At 40.8% G+C, this 27,467-nt stretch overlaps 2 protein-coding genes across 3 annotated transcripts in view; one reads left to right on the plus strand and one right to left on the minus strand.

The window, feature by feature from the left end:
* The window catches only part of phlpp2 (PH domain and leucine rich repeat protein phosphatase 2), a 38,825-nt gene extending 14,150 nt beyond the window's left edge, over positions 1-24,675 (plus strand). For both annotated transcript variants that reach the window (XM_085453609.1, XM_085453601.1), the window contains 15 exons: positions 803-928; positions 4,666-4,820; positions 7,100-7,246; positions 7,669-7,899; positions 11,063-11,265; positions 11,424-11,484; positions 12,142-12,237; positions 12,775-12,930; positions 15,313-15,513; positions 15,760-15,922; positions 16,004-16,134; positions 16,238-16,351; positions 17,056-17,250; positions 17,361-17,592; positions 17,742-24,675. In XM_085453609.1, coding sequence (XP_085309735.1) covers positions 803-928; positions 4,666-4,820; positions 7,100-7,246; positions 7,669-7,899; positions 11,063-11,265; positions 11,424-11,484; positions 12,142-12,237; positions 12,775-12,930; positions 15,313-15,513; positions 15,760-15,922; positions 16,004-16,134; positions 16,238-16,351; positions 17,056-17,250; positions 17,361-17,592; positions 17,742-19,031 — 3,501 coding nt within the window. In that variant the 3' untranslated portion in view covers positions 19,032-24,675. The remainder of the gene's footprint in view (positions 1-802; positions 929-4,665; positions 4,821-7,099; positions 7,247-7,668; positions 7,900-11,062; positions 11,266-11,423; positions 11,485-12,141; positions 12,238-12,774; positions 12,931-15,312; positions 15,514-15,759; positions 15,923-16,003; positions 16,135-16,237; positions 16,352-17,055; positions 17,251-17,360; positions 17,593-17,741) is intronic.
* A 612-nt stretch (positions 24,676-25,287) lies between these two features.
* marveld3 (MARVEL domain containing 3) lies at positions 25,288-27,039 on the minus strand. Its single transcript, XM_085453619.1, has 3 exons — positions 26,810-27,039; positions 26,568-26,665; positions 25,288-26,255 (listed from the first exon to the last, which is right to left on the minus strand). Exons 1-3 carry the CDS (start codon positions 26,995-26,997, stop codon positions 25,645-25,647), a joined length of 897 nt encoding a protein of 298 aa, XP_085309745.1. The 5' UTR covers positions 26,998-27,039; the 3' UTR covers positions 25,288-25,644.
* Between the last annotated feature and the right edge of the window lie 428 nt (positions 27,040-27,467).

Below are 27,467 nucleotides of genomic sequence, written 5' to 3' on the forward strand. Positions count from 1 at the left end.
AAATCGGTGTGTTTGTGTTTGAGCTGATAAAACTTCAGTGGCACACTCTGTATCTCCACGTGAAACCATAGACTGTATATAAAAGATGGAAATCATCGGTTGGCAGCTTGGTGGTTTGAAACTGCAAATGTAGAGCGAGTGGTGGCTCGGCTCGAAAAACCGAAGGACACTGCACACTTTTCAGTCACACACCTGCTACTGTGTATTCCTTCTGAACTTTTAATAATGTCTTTGTTACGGACGCTAAGACCCTAAACTCACCAGAAAAAAAAAGTTTTTCCTGAGGTTGGCATCAAGTGAGCAAAAAAGGGTCATTTTCCTATAAGCCTCTACACAACCAGGCATAATTTGGAAATCTTAGTATCTCCCCCTGTTGGCCATTAGAAGGAATGCAGGATTTAAAGGACTTCCACATTGGCAAGTTTTAGATCTTGAATGAATTCTCTACTAGCATAGCAGAATCAGTGTTGCTCTTGGAGTTGCATTGTGGCTAATGTGTATCCCAGGTTTTCTTTTTATTTTCTTTTTCCAGTTGTGCTGAATGAGTCCACTAGTGTCACAGAAATACAGAGTTAAATGCTTTTGCGCTATCGCTGCAGTCTTTGTGGCCTCCAGCTAATGTTTTATCCAAGTTGACCAGATTTAAACATGTTATCTAAGGTTTTTTTTGGAAATGTCAAAATCAGAATCACTAAATGTAGCAGACAAAAACACACTAAAAGAAACAAACACAAAATCACCACAAATTAAATATGTCTGTTCAGTGTTCCTGATCTCATCTCTGTGTTGTCTTTGTGTCGAGGTGGAGGAGGTGAAGCGGAGGCAGCACTGTCTGATGTTCAGCTCAGCCGGGTCTCAGGCCCAGACATACTTTGTCAACTTTGATACACTTGCAGACTATCAGCGATGGCACCGGCAGGCGTCAAAGGTAAGTCAAAGGCGAGCGCGTCTCACTATCTGTACATTAAACATTCACTAGCTGGGACCACATCCTCACTTTAGGTTTGACGGCATTTCTAGTAGGTAATGGCAGATGGCGTGAACATGAATTGAGGCTGCGGTTTGGGGAAGACCTCAGATGGGACTGGCGGGCCTTGCAGAGGAGAGGGAGGGTGGGAAAATGAGAACAAATGGGGAAAGGGGGGGGGTCATATGTAGATATATAGAACCAGAAGGGGCGTGTGTGGAGGTGGTCCCACTCTTGAAATACAGATTAATTATCTCCTGTGTTTTTTTTTAAACTTAAATCAGAATGTCTGTGAGTCAGATGATGTGAAATGAATGTATTTTTGTATTTGTGTGATATACAATAAATCTATGGGCCTTTCAGAGACTTCTAAGAGCTCTTCAAAAAGAAAATCATTGTCTCTGCACTGCGCAGATTGCTTTGTCTCTAATATCCTAATTAATGTCTGTTGTGCTGCGGCTCCTTCTTGGAGCTGAACAGCCTCTGTGAGAGCCTCCACAGAGGCTGAGCCAACATACAATTAGCCATGGAAGGAGAAAGCCAACAGAAATAAAGAAAATCCAATTAGCTGCAGATTCATGCTAAGTCCAAGATCTCTTTCTTTCACGGTGGTATGGATTACTGGGTTAGACGAGCCTGTTAGCGAACTGTATTTTAGCTGAGTATTAGACTAGAGGTTTCTATGGAGACTGCAGTTGATGGCCGATGAAGGTTTTTGGTGGATTTGGGCCGACGTTTATGCTACATCGCTTAAATCAGAAGCCTGTGTACGAGGCTAACGGTCAGGGAGTGCATTTTTGCTTTCTTAATTAGCACTTCTGGATATCTTGGAAGTCAGACTGTAAAAAAAAAGCATTTGCATTTTACAACAATCACATTAACAATGAAAATTCAGTGTTTGTCAGATGTTAATTGCTGCAAAAGAAACTCACATCATCTTAGGCACTTCGATTGTTGAGCGTTTAGCTATTTGAAGAACATTTCTTTATATTTTGGTTCCAAAGAGACAGACTTTCTTCTAATTTTTTACAAATCGTCTTAAGCAATAGCCCTCCAGGCTTTATGTATGTATGTATATATATCAAATAAAATATCAAAACTGATAACATAGCAGCTAAAATGCAGTTTTAGTCACTCAAAAGTAATGTCCAAGTCTGTGGAGATTTTAATCAAGTCCAGCCTGACTGGACTAGATATTTCTCAAGAAATGGCTTTTACTTTTAATAGATGCCATTAACACATTTTACAGAATCTCAATGAAATATTAAACTGTGATGTTGTAACTCAAGCTGTGATCGGCTGTGCTAGTGGCCCAAGTGCTCCAGTTTCTCAGCTTTGCAGGAAACTTTGTGTCACGTTGATTAAGGACTGAACTACCCATCATACCTAAACTGACATATCTTTGCTGTGTTTCATCGTTTCAGTGTTGAATTACAAAGCAAATAATTCAAAACAGCAAAATCTGTCCCGACCTTCCAATTCGATCTCAGAGTGTCGCATCACTGATTTATTTTTTTTTTTGAAGGAACAGAGGGCATCTGTCCTGTGAGTTGTTTTGTGGGAGAAGAGCAGTTTCGTCTTTATCAGCCAGTGATGTGATGCCATGCTTGACTGAGCAGCCATCCCATTTTCTGCGTAGCTGCACAGTGTGCAGCTCTGGAGCTAATGGGGGAGATGATTGTCAGAGTAGACTGACTTAGCACTGCTACATAGCCTGGACTGATGGCCAGCATGTAAACTATAGTCTCCCAGGTCTGTGAGGGGAAAAAAAAATCCAGTGACAAACAGCAGTAAAATCCCAACTCTAGATGCAATCACACCCTCCCTGGTGCTTAAAATTTATGTGGAAAAAGTTTCACAACAGCACTGCAAACTGGACAGGATCACAAGGCGTCAGCAACTCTATAAAATCACTGTCATGTGAGCAGGTAGAATGTAGGAGTCAGCAAATGGAACTAAACTCAAAATCAGAGCTTCGTTGCAAAAAAGGCAAATACAAAACTAAACAATAACAGGACATAATGAGAACTGACAGGCAGAAGATTTCACCTACAATGAGGGAGAAGCAAACAATGTGTACAGAGGAGGGTGATTCAGAGAAGTGGACGCACATGGGAACATAGCTGAACTGAATCATAACTAACGAGACAGGGAAGGCAAACCTGAACCGTCTCTCACGCAGGACTGGTGACTATCAAAATAAAACAGGAAGAAACACACACTAAGACTCAGACTAGGACACATAATCAGACATTAACAGTAAGGGATAAACACGGGGACAGGACAAGTATTAATTAGACAAGACAGGGAATGCAGACAAAACGCAGTGAGATCAGACAGACACGGGAATGTGACCGGGGAGACAGAAAGGATAACAAAACACAGAGACATGACTGGGACAGACAGGGCATGAAAGGGGCACTCACATAATGAAGAAATAGAAATAACAAACTCGGATGCACTAGAGAATGCAAATTTCAGGGCTAACTATTACAAAACTTGAATATAAACAATTCATAAATTTAAAGGAACGGGTAAAGAATCAAGAACAAACTCAAACCTCACACACACACGCATGACGATCAGTTTCCTGAAAAAAAGAAAAGAAAAGAAAGACAACCATGATGATGGTAAGCTTAAAGACAGGGCTGTTATATAGACAGCATAAGCCAGAGGTGTCAATTGTAAGGCCTTGGCACCAGTATCTGAATTGCTTTGGAAAATGTCTCCCAGACCTCCCCCATGGACATTTATATTACACCAACTAAGTAAGAGATAAGTAATGGAAAAGATTTAAATGACAGAAAAGTTGTTGTTTTTTTCTCTTTTTTAAATTTGTTTGTTTTTATTACAGTGTGTCCAAAGTTAGAAAGAAAAAAACAGAAACTGACATTTTTTGCTAAGTTTTATAGAACCTACAGGACAGTCTCGGCATCGAGCTCCCAGAACTTTTCTGTAATTATTCACAATTATTTCTTATAGTTAAAGCCCAAACAGTCATGCTGACAGATTACTTTCTTCATTTACTAGCGCAGTGTCTTCCTATTGTGTAGAAAAACGACATGATGTTGTAATTACGTGACTTTTTTAATACTAAGATAACCCTAGGATTAAATTTGCAGTTAAACATCTGTACAGTGACAGAACGGGGAGTTTCACTGGTCTGTGGGCTGTGTTTGCCCCGTGATATAAAGACATTTTGACATCCAATGCATAAGCTGTACCTAACATACTGCAAATCATCATGCTTTTGGTTAATAAGATCAAACTTTAACTGGTTATTCTGTTACTGTTTTAACTGTTGCTTTCCTAGAAACTTCTTGTACTGGAATGTGGGAAACTATCTGAGTTAATTCTTGATGAGGCAGCTCGGTAGTGCTGATACGGAAGTCAGTGGAACTCAGTTTTTGTCATATATCATAAAGCTGAGCACAACTCACTACTTGACCCTTGACTTTTAAATAGACGACAAACACGTAGCTAATATGTTGTTCTAAAATGAATCATCAGATGTGAGCTCGTAGCTCTCATTTTTAGAAATGTTGCCTGACAGTTGTAGCTGTGGTTGCACCATGTCATGCTTATTTTAATGTAAAAATATTCGACATGGCCAAGTTTGCATGTAAGAGTGATGCTTTAGGTACATGAATTGTAACTCGGTGTTAACTCAGTCTGCTTGTGTCTGCATGCGTGTTTAGGTGGTGTCTCAGACGGTAAGCCTAGTGGACTTGTCCTGCTACAGTCTGGAAGCAGTGCCTGAATATCTGTTTTACAGTCAGGACATTACCCATCTCAACTTGCGACACAACTTCATGAGCCTGCAGGGACCTGGAGGCCTGCTCAACCTCCCCAGGTAACCACATGAAATCAAATGAAACATCTTTGCAAGAAAGAGATGGTATTACATCGTCCTGTGGCTGGAGAGCACGCTATCATATCCGTATGGTGCTAAGTATCTGTCTCGCTGAACTATGCCTTGGCCACTGCATTGAATCCCCAGTGCTTGTTATTTTGATGGCCGGGGCTTTGGAAAGCTTTTATCAGTAAAACCTTTTAAACTTGACAGTCGCCGTCCCTTCGTTACTTTTTAGGATGGAAATTAGTTATTTAATAATATCACAAAATATTTTGTTGTTTGTTCACTAATTATGTGCTTTATTAGATAGTCTCTTTAAAATTTTAATAATAATTCATTGATTACTATGTTTTTCACTCTAGTTATTTTCCAGTTAGTCTGCTGTTTCAGTGTTACTGTGAGCATATGTTGCACATCTCTTTGTTATCACACATTTAATGATCCCCACTCATTTATGTCATATCTGTGGCTCCGTATGTGTGGCTTTCATTACATAGGGCATGAATTTAGGTGTATGTCCTTGCTCCTTGGAGCTGAGCCTGTTTAAACAAGCTGAGGTCATTAGCACATTGCTATAAATTGTGACTCAACCCCCTTTAGTTTCTGTTGAATGCCTGGTTGAATGGGTGTTAGTGTACTGAATGCATGCTGTTATAAAAAGATTCTTTTCTGCAGCTTACTAAGAAGACTGGTTTCTCTTTCACTGCTCTTCTTGATGTTGTCTTTAGAATAAAGTTGGTGAGCAATTGTGGTGGACAGGCTGACAGATGAGGTCAGGCAGGAGTCTCTGAGGACTATGATGTTCGGAGACGTAACTACAGAGAGCAGGTGGAAGAGAGCCCGGAGAGGTGGAGTTAAGCTCTGAAGAGAAGAGGAATGAAAGTCAATAGACACAAGACAGAATACATGTGTGAGAGAGATGGGGTCAAAGATCCAAAGCTATGGACAGTACAGAAGAGAGGAAAAGAAGTAACTGCAGGCAGGGTGGAGTGGGTGGAGACGAGCGTCAGATGTGATTAGTGACAGAAGGATAGTAGCAAGAGTGAAAAGGATGATGTACAACGCCGTAGTGACACCTGCTGTGATATACAGTTTAGAAGCTGTTGCACAGATGGAGGTGGAGTTGAAGATGGCAGAGATTGGAAACGAATTAATCAGAGGGAAAGCTTAGGTTGAAAAGTTTCAAGATGGAGTTAAAGAGTCAATCCTGAGATTGTTTGGACATGTGCAGAGGATGGATAGTGGATACACTGGACAAAGGAAACTGAAGATGGAGCTGCCAGGCAGGAGGAAAAGCAGAAGAGCACAGAGGAAGTTCATGAATGTAGTGAAGAAGGACATTCAGAGGGTTGGTGCGATAGGAGAGGACGCTAGGGATAAGGTGAGATAGCGCTAGACGATCTGCTGTAGCAAGCCTTAAAGGCGGCAGCCGAAAGAAGAAGGAGAAGAATATTACATGTGAATAGTGTTGTGACTCATGACAACACTCCCAGCATCTGGGGTGCAAAATGGGAGGTGAAAATTAGTAATCAAGATAGAATTTCTAGTTGTGACCACAGGGTGTGATTATATGTTTTAATCAACAAATGCACATGAAGAGAGAAATGAAAATCACATTTATGTGTTGTATGCAAAGCAGGCCTGGCCACTCTAAACTGAGATATCAACTGTTAATATCAGGGAAGTGATAGGAGCGATTTAAATACATATATGTGTGTGTGTGTATTTAAATCGCTCCTATCAGTTATGAATACTGTTCTTTGTTGCCTGAAACAGGCATAACATGGTGAAGCCTGAAGCAGCATTACAAAATATTACAGAACTCCTACCGTGCAGCACACGTCCAACAATGTTCACCAGACTATTGAGAAGTGCTGTTCAGCCTCTGCTGGAGGGTGGACAACATGGATTTAAACTATTTTTACTGCTCTTTCACCACAGTGTGCTGAACCAGTCATCCACTGAAGGCAACAACGATGACAAAAGCAGAACCACAAATAAACATTTACCTCTCGTACTTTAACTTGCATGATTTGATCGCTGTTTTGTTCCAGACATAAAGCCCATCTGTGTTCTTTTTTATATCGACCAGTTTAAACTTTTTTGAGAGCAGTATGTCTGTGATACATGACAGTGGTGAATTCAAACACAGTTTGATGGCCTTGATGGTGTTCATTCCTGATATACTTTTTTTTTTTTTTTTTGCAAATGCAGATAATGTAAATCGTAAACAAAGTGAGCCCGTAGACTTCACATTCAGTTTTTTCTTTTGTCAGGTTTTCTCAGCTGAAGAGCCTGAACTTATCTCATAACCGTCTGGGTGTGTTCCCCGAGTGTGTGTGCGAGATCCTCACCCTAACTGAACTCAACCTCTCCTGTAACAGTCTCCACGCCATCCCTCTACAGATAGGCAACCTTCAAAGGTTTGGCACACGTCAATTGCACACAGTGCGTACATTGCATAGGTACACTTTGTTGAGATATCAGTTGATAGCAGCACAGACAAAAGATGTTAGAAATGTCAGTTAGATGCCAGAGTTGCAAAATAAATAAAAGGCGCATTAAATTATATTTTTCGAAAAGGATGCAATAATTATTTTTTGCCAGTCGCCATTGTGGTTTGTACTTTTAATCCACTATACACATAATGAGGGAATAAGGGAGTTGAAAAGGACAGAACATTTTGTTATGCACTCTGATAAAATAAAGCTAAATCATGCAGCATTTCCTAGGTCGCTGTGCAATAGATAATGGCTACAAATACAAATTGTTGTGAGCAGATATTTTGTCCGCTCTCTAAAGTAAAAGAAAGCAAAGGACTGTTTTGTCCCTTTCTTTCTCTTAGCCTGCAGACGCTGTCTTTGGATGGAAACCACCTCAGCTCCCTGCCTGATGAGATGGGTGGCCTGTTTCAGCTCAACAGCCTGGGGCTTTCCTTTAACAGCTTCTCTCACGTCCCTGCTGTGCTGGAGAGATTGAGTGTAGTTGACAAGCTGGCTATGGCTGGGAACAGAGTGGAGAGTCTGGATTTGTGCACTCTGGTCAGAATGAGCCACCTGAAAAACATTGACCTCCGGTAAGAGGCCAGTGAGGAACAAACAGCTCTCAGCATCTGCGCTTCCCTTTGACTCATTCCACTCTGTCATATCCTTCTCTGCTTGGTCTTCTGCTCAGCCATATGTTATTGAATAGAATAATGCTGGATCAGGATATAATATTTAAAAGGATCCTACTAATGACTGTCATTCTTTCAGTGCCTACAAAGAGAGGTGGCAGGTGGAGAATAATTCTGTGCTGCCAATTAGCTACAAGTTCCTCTTTTGTCTCTTTCTCCATTAAATGTCCTGAACTTCAGCCAGGGCTGCATTCACCTAAGCCTTACCTATTTCTTTAACAAATGTTCATAGATGGCACATTTCCTCTGAATAAATGCAGTGTCCAATTTAACACCAGGGAGCTGTCCAGAATTGTACTTTTCACTGCACTGCAGCACTAAACGTTTTTAGACGTGCAGTGCCCTGAAGAAAATATTTGCTCCCTCCCTGATTTCTTAGTTGTTTTGCATACGTGTCATATTTCATTAATACACAAATTAACCTGAGTAAATGCAAAATGTCGTTTTTAAATTAAGATTTTCGTTATTAGGGGAAACAAGCCAAACAAACCTACTCGACCTTATGTCAAACATTAATTGCCCCCTAAACCTAATAACTGGTTGTGCCACTCTTGGCAGCAAGAACTGCAGCCAAGCATTTGCAGTAGGTGGCAATTAATCTTTCATATTGCTGTACAGGAATTTTGGTCCGCTCTTCTTTGCAGAATTGTTTTAATTCAGCCACACTGAAGGCTTTTTGATCACAGCCGGCCTTTTTACGGTCCTGTAAAAGCATCTCAATCACATTTAAATGATCTCAAACAGACTTTGACTAGACCACTCCACCAATCCTTGATTTTCTTTCTTTTTTTGAGTCATTCAGAGTTAGAGTTGCAACCACCACCATGTTTCACTGTTGGTATGATGTTCTTTTTTATAAAATGCTGTTGTGGCATGGTGGTTAATCTAGTAGGGTAGATAGGATAGAGGAGGACAAACACACAGATTAGAGTACCTGTAACTGTTGCAGAACATGATCAAAGCTGCCTGGGTTATCGCAAGAAAATTCCCTGGTGCCTGATATCACGCTCAGAGAAAAGGCAAAGGAGCAACCTGGATCGGCAGGGAGAGAGAGGGAGAGAGACAGAGAGTGTTGGAGCAGGGAGAGTAACCCATCTGGTTACACTGTGAGAAGTTTTATGCCAAATGTAACGGGACTCAAACCTTCCAAAAAGTTCCACTTTTCTCTCATTAGTCCACAGAATATTTTCCCAACGTCTTGGGGATCATCAAGATGTTTTTTGACAAATGTGAGACCAAAGACCGAATCTTTGTGTAGTTTTTAGGTGGCAGTTTTGCCCAGTCCCTTTCTTATTGTTTAAGCGTGGACTCTGACCTTAACCGAAGCAAGTGCCACCTGCAGTTCTGTAGATGGCTCTTTCGTGACCACCTGGATGGGTCGTCGATATGCAAATTTTGGTAGGCCGGCCACTCCTGAAAAGGTTTATCTCTCTTTCAAGTTTTCTCTATTTGTGGATAATCGCTCTTACTGTGGTTCACTGGAATCCCAAACCCTTAAAAATGGCTTTAAAGCACATTCCAGACTGATAAATGTCACTGACTTGTATCTAAGCTGTATTTTTACATCATGGTATGATATGTTGCTTTTTAAGGTGTTTTAGGCTACTACTTCTCAGACAGGAAGTCTGAAATCAAGAAATCACTCTATTGAAGAAAAATCTTTTGAAAAAATCATGTTAATCACACTTAATTCATGATTCAGTGCTTGTTAGTTTTCACAGAGGGTGAGGTAGGTTTGGATAGTTTTTTCCCCTTAATATCTGAAATCTTAATTCAAAAACTGCACTTTGTATTTACTTGCGTTATGTTTATCTGATATTACAATTTGTTTGATGATCTGAAACATGTAGGTGTGGCAAATATTAAAAAACTAAGCAATAAGGAAGGGGGGGGGGCTACTTTTCATGACACTGTACCTGTACTGTGAATGTGAGAACGCAAATCATCAACATAGTTGGATCTGACATTAAGTGGCCTTTAACCTGCCAGCTCCCTATCACATGGCTGACTGAGCCTGCGCGAGGCTAGCACAGGAAATTGTCCAATAAATTTAAGCGAGTGAGTGGGTGTCATGTGTCCTACCTCCTGCGTGCTCTATCCTGGAAGCGCAGTTCATTTCCAGCAGGATGCATTTGAAGTAAACTATCTCCTGCTGTGTGATATACTGTAGTATGTGAGTAAGGGAAAATATGTCTGTGAAGGTTCTCAGTCATCCAGGTCATCGTAGTCTTTGCAAGCTCTTTTGACTGAGTAAGGGAAACTTCTGACAGTGTCCTGAATTGATTATCCTGACATTGTTCCACTCTGTATATGCCAGCCTCTAAGCAGTTCACAAATAAACAATATGTCATATGGAGGGACGGCAAAGAGAGGACCTGACTGCAAGATTCAGAGCCTGACGAGGCAGAAAACAAAATGAGCCTTTATTGACCAAAATCAAAAACATGAAAACACAAAGTCCAGAGGAATAAAAAAATAAATAAAAAGAATATGGAAAGATATAAGGCACAAGAGACTGACAAAGGGCAAAGAGAAAAACACAACTATATGAAAACAGAGGGATGATTATACAAGGCAGCACAGTGAGAAAGAACTCTGCACCGTACAAGTGGGGTGTCTTGCTCAAGGGGACCTCCATGGCTGGTAAACTGGGATAAAAAAACATGCTAATTTTTCTTGTGGTGCGAAGATTAAGCTGGCAACCATTCCTCCAACCACAGCAAGATAATTTCTCAACCTTGTGAGTTAAGTTGTGGTGTGCAGGCTATATTTATAAGGACCAAGGTGCAGCTGTGGTGAATTTATGCTGGCAGCTCTCATGAAAGATGGATGAGCTACTAAAGAGCATGTATCTGAGTACAGTGATGTACCGTGCACTCCTGAAATCAGAATGTATTTCCTTTTCGTTTCACTATGTGAGGAAGGTGTTTTTAAACGTATTACCGGCATCAAAGGTTGTGATATGATATTTTAAAAGATAAACTGATTTGGGACAGCCCTAAAAATCATGCCGCTTGCATACAAAATCCTTTTTTCTGTGCTCTGTTCTCTCTGTTAAATATAGGCTGAATGGATTGCGGTGGGTGAAAAGTGAGAATCTAGAGGTAGTGAGCCAGGTGACCCAGCTGGACTTGCGGGACAACTGCTTAGAATCGCTAGACCTCGGCTCTGTGTGCAACCTGGAGACTCTGCACTGCCAACGCAACCAGCTGGGGACACTCACACTCAGCGGTTTCACACTGCGCATGCTTCATGCCAGCAGCAACCGTGAGTCAAATAGAGCGTCAAGTAGCTGCTATTAATGCATCACTGGCTATTTGTCTGTATGTTCCTGCCCTTCCCTCCACTGTTACATGCATCATGTAAGTGCACGTAGGAATGGTCCAGATGTTTGGTTGATGATTGCTGCCTTTATCTGCCTACAGGCCTTACAACAGTCAACATCTATCCAGTCCCTAACCAGCTGACGCACATGGACCTATCACAGTGAGTTCTGGCTGGGAATAAGAAGTGGCTACAGAGACGCTGATGTCTAAAAATAGTATCTTTGTCTTTGTGCTCATTAATCTAATTCTGCTCAGTGTTTATGTGGTTGTAAATCAACATGAATACTGAAATAGATCATTATCACCCAACAACCTCCAAACATATTCTGTGTACTTATATAACTGTTAAAGGATTTGGAGTTACAATATTTATGGAAAATTTATGGGACTTGGAGGAATTGTAATCATCGCTTTGGTTTATTTTTTATCATGTCGGCAAAGGCAGCTGAAGCCCCTTTGCAGCATATTCTCATCCTTTCAGCTGTTAGAGTCACTTTGCCTGTAGGGATTAAATAATAGCTGGACAGATAAATGAGTAAAAGATGCGCAAATCTGAGAAATCTCTTTTAAGGTCACGAACCTTTCAAACTTTGAAATAGGCCAGTGGTTAAATAAGCTGTCTTGTGTTTTTGCCAGTGTGAGAAACATCTGCACAATTTCTTTCTACCAAACATCTATCCCCAACTGCACGCGCTAATTGTTTTTGTTAAAGTACAGATCATTTGCAGGGCTAAATAGCCCTGGAGAATATCGGTTTGGCCTGACCAACTGCTCAGTTCGTGTGTGTGTTTCTGTGTGTGTGTGTGTGTTGAGACAGGAACCTCTTGGAGTATCTTCCAGACTGGGTGTGTGACTGCAGAAAAATTGAGATGCTGGACATTACACGTAACCTCCTGTCGGAGCTTCCTTCCAGGTTATGAACCTTTTTTAAACATTTTTGCACAAATTGAATTTATTCCGCCTGTCGTTTAATAAACAGCTGCCTAAAATCCTTAATAATGAGATATGATTTTAAACATTCTTTCTAACTACTCGCATGAATGCCAGCTGGTGCAGATAAAGACCATTTTTTACAGTAGTGAAAATGTGGTGTGAGGTTTTCTTGTGTCTGTGTGTTTTGGCTGCAACATTAAAACGTGGCCATCTTATAGTGCCTGGCTCAGAGTACCCTCATTCACTGCCAGGCTCTAGTATTTGTATCAGACAACAGTGAATGAATCAGAAAAGACTTTTGAAAACTGGATGCTGCTCCCCTGTCTTTTGTACGCACTCATAACTTTGTTGCTGGTATCTGGGGGAAAAGCTATTGTGCTAGTTTGTATGGGCAGGTAAACTGTAGGTCAGTAGGTCACTGATAGATTGGTGAGGGCTACCCACCACCCGCAAAGTTTCATAAGTGCTTTTTCTTGTCCTGATCTTGCTCTGTGATGTGTCTTCTGGCCTCCAGCAGACTGCTTAACAGCTTGAGTTTGAGGAAGCTGCTGACGGGATACAATCGCTTGCAAAGAGTGCCTGAACTCCTTGACCATGTCCCTCTGGAAGCCCTGGACCTCCAGCACAACATGCTAGCTGAGCTTCCAGAGAGTCTGTTTCTGAAGGCCTTAAAGTAAGTCTGAATCGCTGTACTCTCTCCTTCTTTTTTCAGTGGCCTTTTTGACTTTTTCGTGTTATCATTTGTGTCCTTTATCAGCTGGCTCGCCTGCTTCGAAACTTTTATTGGCAGTGACTTCCCTGTTGTGTTGCAGTGGACAGTCATTGTACTACAGCTCATTGTTTTGGGAATGAAGTGGAGATTATAGGAAGAGATTGTGGTCAAGATCAGTGGAGCATTCCACACCATAACTGGAGATTCATTTTCTCTCCTGTTTCCTGTGTGGTAAATCTTTTAACACCCATTAGCAGTTCAAATGGTCTAATGCACTTTACTGTCTCTATTGCCGAGATGTAATGGGAGTGACTACTTTGTGCATTATGTGTTTCCTGAGAGCGATGTTAGGAGGGTTATTTTTATTCCAAATAAAATAGGTTACAGAATACTAGCTACCCATCTGAAAAATGCAATGTAATGTAACCGTTTATTCAAAACATGTACTGTAATGTAACTTATTAAATTTAATGATCTTTTTTTATTACTTAGCTACTTACTTATTACTTACTTAATTTTTGATACCATGGTGTAGTGGCTAACATATTTGACTTACACAAAAAAGATCCCTGTTATGGGACCAGAGCCTCAGGGGATCACAAACTACTGGACTCCTGGTACTGGTCCCAAGCCTGGATTAATGGGAGGGGTGTGTTTTGAAGGGCATCCAGTGTAAAATCTGTAACAGATCAAACTGACGATCTGCTGTGGCCGTCCCTTGGGAAATAAAGGAGAAGATGGCCTAATCTTTCTTTATTGCTTTATTAAATGTTATGAACTGGGCAATAAAGAAATTACTCTGTAGGCTGTAGGTGTTTCTTCAGGTTTGGTAGAATGATAGAAATTTGATTGCTGGTAAACAAACTTTAGCGTATAAAGTTATGTTTTTATCCCTTAGCCATAAATGACCAATGGGGTATTGTCACCACCCTCCCGGGCAGGCGGTGCGGACACCCAAGTTTGTCCATGCCATAACTCGAGAACGAGGCGACTTAGAATTTTGAAATTCATGCCATAGGTGTGTCTGCTTAAAATGTCACACAAGTTCAGGTAAACTTTCTGAAATTACCAAGGATTTTCTAATTTATAGCATAATAATCTACTAGGAGGCTGACAGGTAGCACTGGCAGCCTCCAGTATTTTATTTTTGTAAAAGTTCAGAATGAAAGCAGCACTGAAAATTGAAGAGAGGTAGTGCAAATTCAAATCAGAGAGCTAAGCAAAAACGATAACAAAGTAACAGAGGTGGCCCAAATGTATAGAACAACTCCTTGTAAGCCATCGTACCTTTTATGGGTTTTTTCTCCAACTACTTAGTGACCCAGAATATCCAGAAATACGCAACCAGGTCAAAAAGAGTCACATTTTAGCTTATCCATCCCATTTGTTGTACTCTGAGCACGTGCTCATTAAGAAGGTAAAGGGTTTTGATGCAGTAGTCTCCAGATCCAAGACGATTTTCTCCTATGGAGACAACCTTAACCTCACGGATGTTACTCATTTGTAATTAAAAGCATTTTAAACAGTGTATATAGTTTAATTAGGTTTCTCAGTAACTAACTGAACACAACTCCATTTAATTTTTTATTTAACTATGTTAAACATAAAAAAAGCCAGACCTCCAAATAAGCTGTAAACTTTATCGTGGTGTGTATGAGCTGGAGAGCTGTCAGTGCACGCCAGTAATGTCTGAGGCTGGTTTATAACAACAGCGTGATGAGATTCACTCCTCACTGGGTCAGAGGGACAAGTTTTATTACTTTACAGTACATGATAAACACAGAAAATGACTTGACACCAATTACATAACAACCACTGGAGCTCATATTACTGGCCCACTTTAATGCGCAGGGTCAATGAAATGCAAATCAATGCTCCACCCGCAAGAATAAATTAGAAGAAGGCTTTTTATGTTAGAAAATATGGAAGCTCCTAAAATCTCTATAATTCTTTAAATGCAGATTTCAGACGCCTCAGTCGTCTTCATTTCGCTGCAGAAGCTGAGGCCACCTGGAATATTATTTAATTTGCAGTTAAACATGTTTCATCGCAAACAGGGTGAAAATGTGTCGTAATCAAATTCAATTTGCACCCGGCCTCCCAAACACCAGCAGACTGAGCTCGCTTCACTTTCACTGAAATATACTCTGTCAAGTATATTCAATATGAGAATCATGCGATGTTACTGATACCGTTTATCAGCCATCAACAGTCTTCAAAACCTTTTAGCTTGAACATCAGCTGCGGTAAACGGGATTTGAATGGGTGGGTGCGTTCCTCAGATGCACTGCTGATTACTTGAGCTGTTGTGTTAATTGTTTTTCTGTTTGTCTTCTCTTACAGCCTGAAATACTTAAACGTGTCAGCCAATGCCTTGGAAAGCATTCCACCGAGCAGCCAATCAGAGGAGAGCCTCAGCACACTCCAGGAGCTCTACCTGACGGAGAACAACCTGAGCGAGAATTGTGGCGCTCTGCTGATCGGACACCAGAACCTGCGGATCCTCCACATTGCCTACAACCAGTTATTCTCATTCCCTGCCAGGTGAGTTCTCCTGCCTTCTGTGTGTCTTAACTATTAGTTTAAACCAAGGTGCAAATTGAACCCTTTTAAGCACCCACAAAATACTTTATGAGGATCAACAAAATGTGTGGTGCTTCTTTAGGGTTACTGTGCAGTTAAAGAAGTTATTATTAAGAATAATTACTGAAGCATTACTTGCATTATAAATTCAATGTAAGTTTTTCCCGTTTCAGCCCAGCTGTTATTGTTTCATGTTTGTGTCTTTAGTAAGCTAAGTAAGCTGGAACTGCTGGAGGAGCTAAATTTAAGCGGCAACAATCTAAAAACAATACCCTCCACTGTGTCCAGCTGTAAGAGACTGCACACCCTCATAGCACACTCGAACCACATCAGCGTCTTTCCAGAGATCCTCAACCTCCCTGAGATCAAGGTCAGGCCCGTTGCAGTTTTCTTTGTGTCACATGATCAACTTTAAGCGTGTTTCGGCTCACCTGGTTTTGCATCTCTTTAGCTTGTCGATCTAAGCTGCAATGAGCTCACTGAGATCCAGCTGCCCGATTCCCTGCCTGCCACTTTACAAGAGCTGGACCTGACAGGCAACAGCAGCCTGATGCTGGAACACAAAACCCTCAATCTCTTCAGGTGAGGCGCAGCACCCAATACTGAACTTCTTGTCACATAGGGGCACACAATAAAGGTGTACAGTGCACTCTAGTGTATTTCTTTTTTTCTCTTTTATTTTTAGCCACATCACCACCCTGAAATTAGACCAGAAATCTACCACAACAGCAGGAGACTCTCTGAGCGCCTCCAGTCCTTGGAAGCATGGCTACTCTGAAATGAGCGGGCAAAGGAACAAGTGTGTACAGATCTTCTCTGTTTTGTGTTTTTCTTCTATAACTGTGTTATAGGGTTGTCTTTTTTTTTAATATCAATTTTATCATTACCTGTTGCTGGAATCATTTATTTTTAACAATAATTCATATAGTGTTGGCTTATAATTTATTTACCTTTCATACAGTGAAACTATAACACTGTTGCCTCAGCCCATCTTAAGAGTTTGGGCCCAGCCAAGCAACAGCACAGTTTCTTGATCTTAAAATATGCACATCTGTTTCTTTCCACTGTTGAGTTTCACATTGTTTTTGTGTGGATGCAGTTTTCATCGATTCCTTGTTTTCACTGCACTGCCATAAGCCCACGCAGTGCAATTTTCTAATGCAGTGGCAACTGAAGGCCGCTGGTTAATTTCTCAGTCTCTACATTGAACATAATGTCTTCTCATTTAAATGCACAGTTTAAATATTTTACACTTTGTTTTTATTCTCAGTACTTGATCATTTCTTAGACCGCCTGTCATATTTAAGAAACACATAGTGACAGATTAACTTTTACAGAAACAATAAATAATGTTGGTAATTACAAACACTGTTCATTCATTGCCATAGATTTATCAGTGGTGTTGTGATAAATATGCTGAGCGCTGTACATTTTACACAGCGTGGCGAAGTTTTGTGGATGGATGTGCTAAATCTATTATTGTGCGTCTTTTGTTGGGGACAGGTTGTGTGTGTCTGTGCTGGCTGTAGACCACTTCAGAGACAGCGTGGAAGCATGCTATGGTATCTTTGACGGAGACCGCAACGAGGAAGTGCCTCGCCTGTTGCAGTGCACTATGGGAGACGTGCTGTGCGAGGAGCTGCAGCACTCTAGTGTTGACAGTGTGTATATGTGCAACACTTTCCTCACCTCACACAGGTAACATGTTGTTCTGTGTAACTGTTTTTCATTATCAATACCTGGCTTTTACTTGCATTCACTGACTGTAAGAGTTTGTTTTTGTCGTTTGCCGATTGGTGGGGGCGCAGGAAACTTGGTATGGCCGGTCAGAAGCTGGGTGCATCTGGCCTGCTGTGTTACATCCACCATGAGACTTCAGATCCAGGAGCATCCTTTAGCCTTACTGTGGCCAATGTGGGTACCTGCCAAGCCGTGCTGTGCCGAAATGGACAACCTGTACCTCTCTCTAAGGTTTACAGTTTGGAGAACTGCACTGAGGAAATGGAGCGGGTTAAAGTCAGTAAAGCCATTATTACAGAGGTAATGCCTATGTTGGTTTTCAGCTGTTAAATGGGAGCAATTGCACATAGCCTCTAATCTAGTGTTAATATGCTCTGTCATATTCCACTGTGTAAACATTATGAGGCTATACGCTCTGCTGCAGTTCTAATGGCGCTTCTGTTTTGTAGGATAACAAAGTGAGTGGAGTGACATGCTGCTCTCGCCTGTTGGGCTGCTCTTATCTGTCTCCCTGGGTGCTTCCAAAGCCCTGGGTGCACACTGAGCCGCTTTGTTCCCAGGATGAGTTCTTGATCCTGGGGAATCGAGCCCTGTTTGAGCGAGTTTCCTACCAGGAGGCTGTTTGCACCGTGCAGGCTGTCCGGGATCCCCGTGCTGCTGCTAAGAAGTTGTGTTCACTTGCCCAAAGTTACGGTTGCAAGGACAACATCGGCGCTGTCGTGGTGTCCCTGCACATTGGTGAGGACAGCTGCACATGTGAGCCGCCGGTCACCACCACCGAGCCACGGGGCCCTGCTCCTGCTCCTGTTCCTGCGCCTGTGATCCCGGGCCCTAGCGACCCAGCCACCAACCTCTCCTCCAGCAGTGGCATTGTCACTGAGTTCAGCAGTGAGACATCAGCTTCAGAGATCGGCAGCGAAGCGGGGTCCACCGCTTCAGATGAACACCCGTCCTCTGGCACTGTGACCCGCCCAGAGAGACGCTGTAGCCTACACCCCGCTACCACACTGTGCGGCATCATGGTGCCAGGCTCAGGTGGGACCGGACCCCACCCAGGTCTATTCCAGCAGCAGCCGTCCAGCACCACATTCTCAAGTAACCAGTCGGACAATGGCTTGGACAGTGATGATGAAGCTCCACTCGAGGGTGTCATCTCCAATGGCAGCAAATTAGAAGTGGAAGTAGACATTCACTGTTGTGCTTTTCAGCTGCGGTCGGGGCCCCATGAGAGCTCCAAAGACTTGGACTTTGAAAAACGAGGCTTTGACCATCCCGGTGGTAAAATGCGCAGACAGAACAGCGTGGTGGTTTCTGCTACAAACGGCTGCTTGCTTGCTGTATGTGGGAGAGAGATTGCTGACCTTAAGAAATCTCCCTCCACATCCAGCCTGTTTGGGAAGAAGTTGTCCAATGGTTCTGTGGTAGCCCCTGAAGACAGTCACAACCTAATTGAGGTTGCCCTAGAGGCTCCCAAGAAAAAGTCTGGCTATTTCACAGCTCCAGCACAGCAGGACCCAGAGGACCAGCTGATTGTGCCTCCTAGTCTGGAGCAGGAAGTCAGGGAGCAGCTACGAGGCCAGAGCCCTCTAGTCTCAGGCCCCTCTGCACCAACCACACCCTCCTCCTTAAAAGATCCGGTGTGGGATCATCCACACCCCCCAGCATTTCCACCCAGCCTGGTTCCAGGTCCAGGCCCGACTCCTATCCTCCAACAGGAGGTTTATGATACCGCCCTCTAAGGGGGAGGATTTCTGTGATTGTGCCATTCTGGGACAGAAGAGTTTTCTCATACACGAGGGAAAGTCCAGTGAAAGTTGCCATTCAGATACTTTGTGAGAACGAGACAAACCTGTGGCATCTTAATGGTCACTAAATAATGCCTTTTAACGTGAGGTCAAAAAAAGTGTACGGTCTGAGTATCTGAGAGAACAAAGGCAAAAAAAAAAAAGATTTCAGTTTGTAACAGAACATTGTGAAACAGAAAGCTGGCTGTATTAGACAAAGAACAAGCCTGACCTGAAATTGGATACCTCGAGTGTTTGAACTCGTCAGCAGCATTTCCCTTTACTTGGAAAGCAAAGCAATCTGGAGGGTGTGCAAGAGATCATGTCAGATCTTTTCTCCAGGAGCTCCGTTGTCTCTCAGATCCTGGAGGGAAGTACTATGACGGAAACATGAAAAAGTGCCTACTACAGAAGACACAGCCTAGAGCTCCCTACATCCTGGCTGTGTTTCAGAGACGTGAGTTTGATAGTTGAATTTGCAGGATGGATAGTGTCTCTAAGAGACCGGGACTGGCACAGCTTCGGCTCTCCTCCTCCTCCTCCACCTGTGGCTTACGAAGGAAATCAGAGAGTCTAAATGCTTATAATACACACAGATCTGAAAACAACACAACTGCATTTTCATTGTGTCTGTTTTTTATCGTTAGCATTTCCACACCATATATAAAGAATTGTCTATCACTCCTACATAGTAAAGTACAAACTCACATCTAGCGGGTGGCCGATGTGATGTGCTTACACTGCTGACATTAAGACTGAATATTTTTTCTATGTAGAGCAATGCAATATCAAAGTCATTTAGTTCTAAAGCAAGAGGCAATTAGTAGAGGTTAACAACTGTTACTGCAGTATATTCTGTGACAGTGCATTATAGAATGAGCTCCTTAAAACATTCATAGGAAGATAAAAGATTCATTTGAATTTAGTCAGTTTTATGGTCACTGGATAGTGGACTGGACAAATGAGCTAAGACACAAAACTGAAGTATTACATATTGTAAGGCCAAGAGATATAAAATCAGGATTTGTACTGCATGTGTGAAAATATCCCCTCTGGTACTTACATTTTAGTATATCTGAATTTTGGAGGCTGCTTCTGCTTCTGCTTTTTAAAATTTGACACCATCAGTCCATCCTGTCCCTTGAGGCAGATTTCATTATTGATGTTTTTACTTTGCAAAATGTTTTAAATCTTACCTCTATAATGCACTACACATACATCCAGGTGAGGTTTGGCGTGTGGTGTTTAGACCCTTAAGAGAACTGAAACCCTATTCTCTTGCATTTTTTTCAGTCATCTATTATACACCATAGATATGTGTGCAACTGACAAAAACAAAATGCAGGAAGGACTGCCTTATCACTGTGTTATCTGAAAAACTACATTAAAAGCATTGGCATATCATTTAATTAGCTTTCTCGGTAGAATAAATTGACTTGGTGAAGGAACAAGTTACAGCACCTGTATGTTTTACTAAAAACATAAAAACATTGAGATTTGCTGCCTGTGTATTGATGACATATCACAAAAGGAAGAGCTTGATGTAGCTTTTTACTTGGGCACATTTATGTCCACACGCCTTTGTAATCATATGGCTACTTTAGTTGCGGCTACACACAGTTAATGTACAAATATTATGAGTGTCGCAGCAGTAAAAGGTGCCCAAATAAGAATGCACTATTTCAGTCCCTTCCATTAAGAATAAGTACAACCACTGGACACTTTGTTAGGTACACCTATTCAGCTGTTCATTAACAAAAATATCTAACTAGCCAATCACATGGCAGCAACTCAAAGCATTTAGATGTGTAGACCTCATCAAGACGACCTGCTTAAGTTTAAAGCGAGCATCAGAATCGGGGAAGAAAGGTCATTTCAGTGACTTTAAATGCAGTGTTGCTGTTGGTGCCAGACGGGATGGTACGAATATTCCAGAAACTGCTGATTTGAGATTTTCCCAGACAGCCACCTTTAAAGTTTATAGAGAATGGTCTGAAAAAGAGAAAATATCCAGTGAGTGGCAGTTCTCTGTGGAAAAATTCCTTGTTGATGTCAGAGGTTAGGTGAGAATGGGCAGACTTCTTTGAGCTTATAGGTAAACAGCAGTACCCCAAATAACCACAGATTACAACCAACATATGAAGAAGAGCACCTCTGACTGCATGACACATTGAACCTTTAAGAAGATCCACCTTGGGTGACATTACTGTGAGCTAAGAACAAGTTGTGTTAGCTCCCCAAACATGCACAACAAAAGAAGGGAAAACGTTGCCTTGTTTGATGAGTCTTGATTTCTGTGGCAACATTCAAGTGGGAGTGTCAGAATTTGATGTAAATGGCATGAAAGGATGGGTTCATCCTACCTCGCATAAACAGTTAAGTCTACTGCTGGTGGTGTAAGGGTGTGGGAGGTATTATTTCTTCATAGTTAATACCCATGGAGATTTGTTTAAACACCACAGTCTACCTGAGTCTTGTTGCTGACCATGTCCAACCCTTTATGAGTACATTGTACGAATCTTCTGATGGCTGCTTTCAGAAAGATAACGTCAATTCCTTCAAACTGGTTTCTTGAACATGTCAATGAGTTACTTTACTCAAATGGCCTCCACAGTCACCAGATCTCAATCTAATGGAGCAGCTTTGGGATGTGGTGAACAGGAGGTTCACATCATGTGCGCTTGACAAATCTGCAGCTACTGTATGATGCTATCATGCTAACGTGGAGCAAGATCTCTGAGGAATGTTTCAAGCACCTTGCTGAGTCTATGCTATGAAGAATTAAGGCAGTTCTGAATGCAAAAGGGGGTCTAACTCAATGCTTCAGCAGTGCACATCATTCATGTTTTTTAAATATATAGTCAACTCTATTGTCATATATATGACAGAAAAAATACATTATTGTTTAAACTGTCAGTTATATGTTCTGCAGCCTTGGAAACCTCACATTGTCCAGTCCTGAACCTCCCCGCATTGTGCCAAAAGAGGAAGCAACTCTGCAGAGCTGCTGTGGCTAAGAGAAGGCCAAAGTTGGGTAATTGCTCTTGTCAGTGATTACTACAATAGATTTTTATTTTTTCTGGTTGCCACTACATGTTGGAAGGAACTACACAGCCGTTGTACATTCAGACCTTTCAGTGTTCTCTTTTAGCCTTAATGTAACACTACTCAGTATTTTGAAGCGAGGAGCTTTTTGTTTATTTCCGTTGATGTTCTGTCTGTGAATGAGGTCTTTGGCTCCATGTGAACGAGTGAGAAGTCAGTGATGATGCCTTAAATGCTGTGTGGGTATGAATTCCTCCTTGTTTTATCTCCTGAAAAGAATATACACTGTCAAAAGCACCTTGTACATAGAATATAATAGTAATATCCAGAGTTATGTATATTTAATTTTATTATATAATTTATTTTTTAGCATAGTGTTCTGAGGTTATTGTGGCTTCCCTCAGCCAAGTGCATCATCTTTTGTCTATGACGACACTGACAATAAAGTTAATTTACAATATTTTTAAGTCTTATTAACATCACAAAGATATTTTTTTCATTCAAAGTATTTTTGTTTGTCACCACTTAGAGTTTTGTTACTATCTTAACTTATATTTAAATATTTTTAAATTAACACCACAAAACTACATAAACTAACACTATCTTCCTGCATTGCTTTTACTCTGTGTAAATATAAGTTAATGAAAATCAGGACATACAGTTATTATCCACATGTAGGAGTCTGAGATCATATTTAGATGCATCGGTACTGTCCGTATTCTGCTTTTTCAGAATTCAAGAACTAATTTTAACTCCCAAATGCTTTTTTTTAAAATATCTAAAATTACAAAAAGCAAATCCAGTTTTGTGATAAAGATAATCATTTTATTCCTGTCACTTTATTGATCAGTCCTTGCTGGGTCTGACATGCCAAACACATTGGACTCTGTGGTTCTGTCTGTGCCTAGACCTCCACAATTGGAGCCCACACATAGTGCCACACATCTGGATTACTGGCAGTGGAACACTGACGGGCACTGCAGGTGTAAATGCCACGTGGAGAGCTAAGCTAGCCTATGATTGTGAATGTTACTGATACATATCTGAAATGTTAATGAAGTCTGGAGAGGAGAAACTGAACTTTCTATAAGGTTTCATATCCCACAGTGGTAAAATCCCTTGTAAAATATGCAAAGTGTACATATATACCTGTATATCAGAGCGTCAATTTCCCATCACCTTTAACTATACGACTCATGTTTCAATATGTCTGATAATGAATATTGGCTGGTGTGTGTGTATAATGTTTGTGGAGGTTGTGTTTGTAATTTGCATTGTGTTGCTTTTTTTTTATGTCCCTTTGGCACTTTGGCAGTGTGGTTTTATGAGTTTGCCCCCAGCTGCCATGTCAGGCTGGGACTGTACTGCATTGCTATATTTAGTGCTCTTTAAACTAACTGGCTCCTTTTGCTTTATAACATTTGTACCGTTGTTGTACATTCATGCGTTCAGTCTGTCTTTTGGTTGATACCATGTATTCACCCTCTGTCCGGTATAATATACTCACAAAATAGAAGTACATTTGGATAATGATCCATCGGTAATCAGTGTGCATGTACATAAGCAGATTGTATGCACAGAGGGAAGATGGAGGGGTACATTGCATTGGCTTAAAATATTCCCTTTAATTCTTTAGTGGAAGGGGCTCGCGAGCTCAATACTCATGCAGTTAAATGCATTTGTACACAAAGTAGAGGGTAAGTGCATTTGTTAGGCTGCAATTTCAGTGTTTTTATTTTAACCTTCTTCTTTTGTTAACTATTCGGTATAATTTCTCTTTGCACATCATAACAAGCTCCCTGTGCATCTGTGTTGCAAAATGTCTGTGTTTGTGTGTAGATAAAAGCTTTAGCGCACACGTGCTGTAAGTGTATGCATGTCTGTGTGAAACAATGGATCGACTGTAATTCTGTGTGAATATGGTGAATGAAACCGATCAGAGATGCTCCATTTGTTTAAAATGTGACCAAAGTAGCCATTGTTTAATCTCACTATTCCTTTATGCATATTGTTTTCAAGAAATGCTTGAATATTTCTTTTCCTGAATGCCAAGAAAGTGATGTTTATTTTTGTACTTTTTTTTTCATGCAAATTAATATTTCCCTTTTTTGCTACAGAATTTAAAGTCATTGGGCTTATAAAGAAATCTGTCACCCATTATGGTACTATTGATGGTACTATAACTGTATTTATTGTTGAAAGCATGCTCTAAATATAAGGCTACAGGGAAAAAAACATAGAATACATACAAAATGTGATTTATTTGTACAAAAGGGAGCATATCCGATATTTTTAGGTTTTTATTCGAGCATGCAGATTACTGCTACAAATTTAGTTTTTTTTAAGAATCATTAAGAAGATTAATTATTTAGGAAAAGGACTAACAATGGGCACTTTTGTGGTTTGTCAGAAAGAATTGTATATTCTTGAACACTGAGAGTGGAAGGTGGTTATTTTATTTTAAATGCTGCTATCATTAGTTTTCAGCAGACAGGCTGGTTTTTGTTTTGTTTTTAACTTTAAGCCAAGTAGCAATAAAACTTTTTACTGTGAATTTTTTTGTTTTTGTCCAGTGTCAACTTTACTTATCATTATTAACGGTTATATCAACCCATCCATCCATCGTCTTCCACGTATCCAGTTCAGGGTGTTTATTTCAACCCAATAAAAAACAAAATCACTTTAAAATTTCTTACATTCTTAGAATTATTAGCATCCTTGCATTTTTTATATGTAATCTCACCCCTTAATCCATGCCCAAAAGGGCAGGTTATGCGGTTATCGCTGATGTGTTGTCCTGTTCAATACTCAGATCAAGAAAATAAATGAGAAGAAACAGTGACCGCTGCTGTGGAATTATATGTAATGTTTTAACTTTGTAAATTCCTAATCACAGTAGATCCCATCTGTTGGTGAAGCTCAGAGTTATGAGTTATCCTAAGCTCAGGTAAAGTGGTTGACAAATTCTGAGAATAAATTTTAATTAAAAATAAGTATATCTCTTGTGAGTGCTATAAGAAGAACAGAGTGTGTGTCTTTCTCAGACTTATGTGTGTGTGTGTGTGTGTGTTTTAAATCAACACATTAAGTTAAAAGAAAAGGGAAAAAAAAAAACCCAAAGCCATCAGAAAAGCTTTAAAACTATAACAAGAAACCATGAGACACTCAACTCCATTTCCTTTTAAAATGTCAAAGACATTTGTTTTCAGGAAGTCAGTTCAGCCTGTTTCAGCCATCTCTTTCACAGATAAATGCAATGACAGATGACCATGTAATATTATACTATTTTGGTAGTTTATTATAACTACAACATCATAGAAAATATGAAAGATGTGGTAAACAGGTATAAAGAATAAAAAAGATTAGGTGTGTATAAAACACTATCAAGGCATAAAAATGTATAAAACAGCTTATATACAAGTAACACCTAATGAGAGTGACAAGAAAAAAAAGTCTTGTCAAAGTGATTTTTTTTTCTCACTCCTACTTTTGTTCACTTGTGAATAAAAAAAGGAAAGGCAGCTTAAAAATTATCATCCTGGTTTGTTCTTTGCTTTTTCAGCTCCCGCACTGACCTGAAAGCTCTGATAGCTAACACTGCACCAAAGATGAAAACAACCACCCCCAAGACCCCAAACAGTCCCTCTGCAATGTCTGCACCATTATACTTGCAATCAAACCCTTGGTGCCCTTTGCTCTTGTACATCTGCTCCCTCTCCTTACAGATGGGGTTGTCATAGGTTTCCTTCAGCTTGATAAAATAGATGGCAATTCCTGGGATGTACCCCAGACCGATCAGGAAACTCAGCACAGCCTCAACCAGCAGCACAGGAGGACACCGGAAAGGGACTCTGAAAATCCCCAGGCCCAGCATGGCAAAAGCGTAGATCATTAAAATTCCACCAGCCGCCATGGTGAAGATGTACGGAGGCCGCTTAAGCTCATGGAAGAGCCGGTCTAGCTCCTGCACTCTCTTTGCATCGGCTCCAGTGAAGGCACTGGCACCACCGTAGTAATAAGTGTATAATCCACCGAGGCTGGCCAGGTCACGGTAACCCCCATTGTTGCTGTAAGGCACCCCGGCACAGATTATGATAAGCAGGTTCACAAACACCTCTGCAAGCTGGCAGATACCTGGAGACAAAGATTTATGGCTTTTTAAGAAAAAGATATTTTCAAATTGGGGATTTTGACTTTTGCCTTAAAATAATTGTTTAAAGAAACTTATTTTCACATTACATTAAACAACAGAATAAATAAATAAATACTAACTGTTCCAATGCAGCATTTAAAAATAATTTACTATTGTGCTATATTTTCAAATTTTTGCACTATCCTCTCGTTATCATATAATTTACATCCCTGAATGCATTTTAGGGATATTTCAAAAAAATTGTAGCTTGCATGTAATGTTTCACAGAAGAAATTAAAACCAAATATACTTGCCTCTGCTGGTTAATATGTATCTGAAATTGTAAAGCGCTGGCTTCGGTTGTGGTTCGTAATACTCCATCTCAGAGAGATCCCCTGAAGTCTCTCTGGGCCTGTAAGGAAAGTAAAATGTTTTTAAATAATTTATTTTGCTACAGGTTTATGTAATTTTAGGTCAAAACATTGCAGAGTTAAATATGATCTTCGGGCTTTATGAAGGTTTAGTGAATGCAGACCATGTTTAGAACTACATTTACCGTCTTGAGGTTCCTTCATGTCTGTGAGAGGCAGTTGTCATATCCCTCTGTCTGTTTTCTCCGGCCCTCCTGTCACCTGCAGTGCCCCTCTCCTCGGCGTCATACCCAGAGTAGTCTCGATTGTGCGTGTAGCGCTTATCCCCGCTTTTGCCGTCACCACTCTGATCGCGTCTTCCCCTCTCTGGCATCTTCCTGTGCCAACATAATACAATTATAGACCTGTATCTTGTTTATTTTACAGCCTGTCATAAACAAAGTGGGTAGTTGGCTTTTATCCACGACGCACTGCAAGCAATAAAGCAGCATGGGGGATAACTTAAAAAAATGTCTCGATGAGGTAGAAGTTTCTTCATTAATGAAGCAGCTTATCAAAAGCTGGTGATAACTTGAGGCACTGTAAACGTCTGTGAATTATGATTTTTATCCGTTTCATGATATCTTATCTCAACATGAGAAAACAGAGCGTTCTTCCAAGTTGCTCATTCGCAACGTCCTCCCTGTTGTAAAGTTCGTCCCTGTTGCAAATTCACGTTAGCTTAATTAGTTGCGCGTTTGTGAATGATACAAATATATAATGCCTGTGTTTCATACCTTCAGATACTGCCAGAAGATAATTCACCTGTCACGGCTTCCTGTTTGAGATTACCTTCTTCCCTCA

The sequence above is a fragment of the Copadichromis virginalis genome, linkage group LG1, assembly GCF_057382275.1.
Source record: "Copadichromis virginalis isolate Kocher_CV1m ecotype Utaka linkage group LG1, C_Virginalis_male_GT1.1, whole genome shotgun sequence".
Classification (NCBI taxonomy): Eukaryota; Metazoa; Chordata; class Actinopteri; order Cichliformes; family Cichlidae; genus Copadichromis; species Copadichromis virginalis.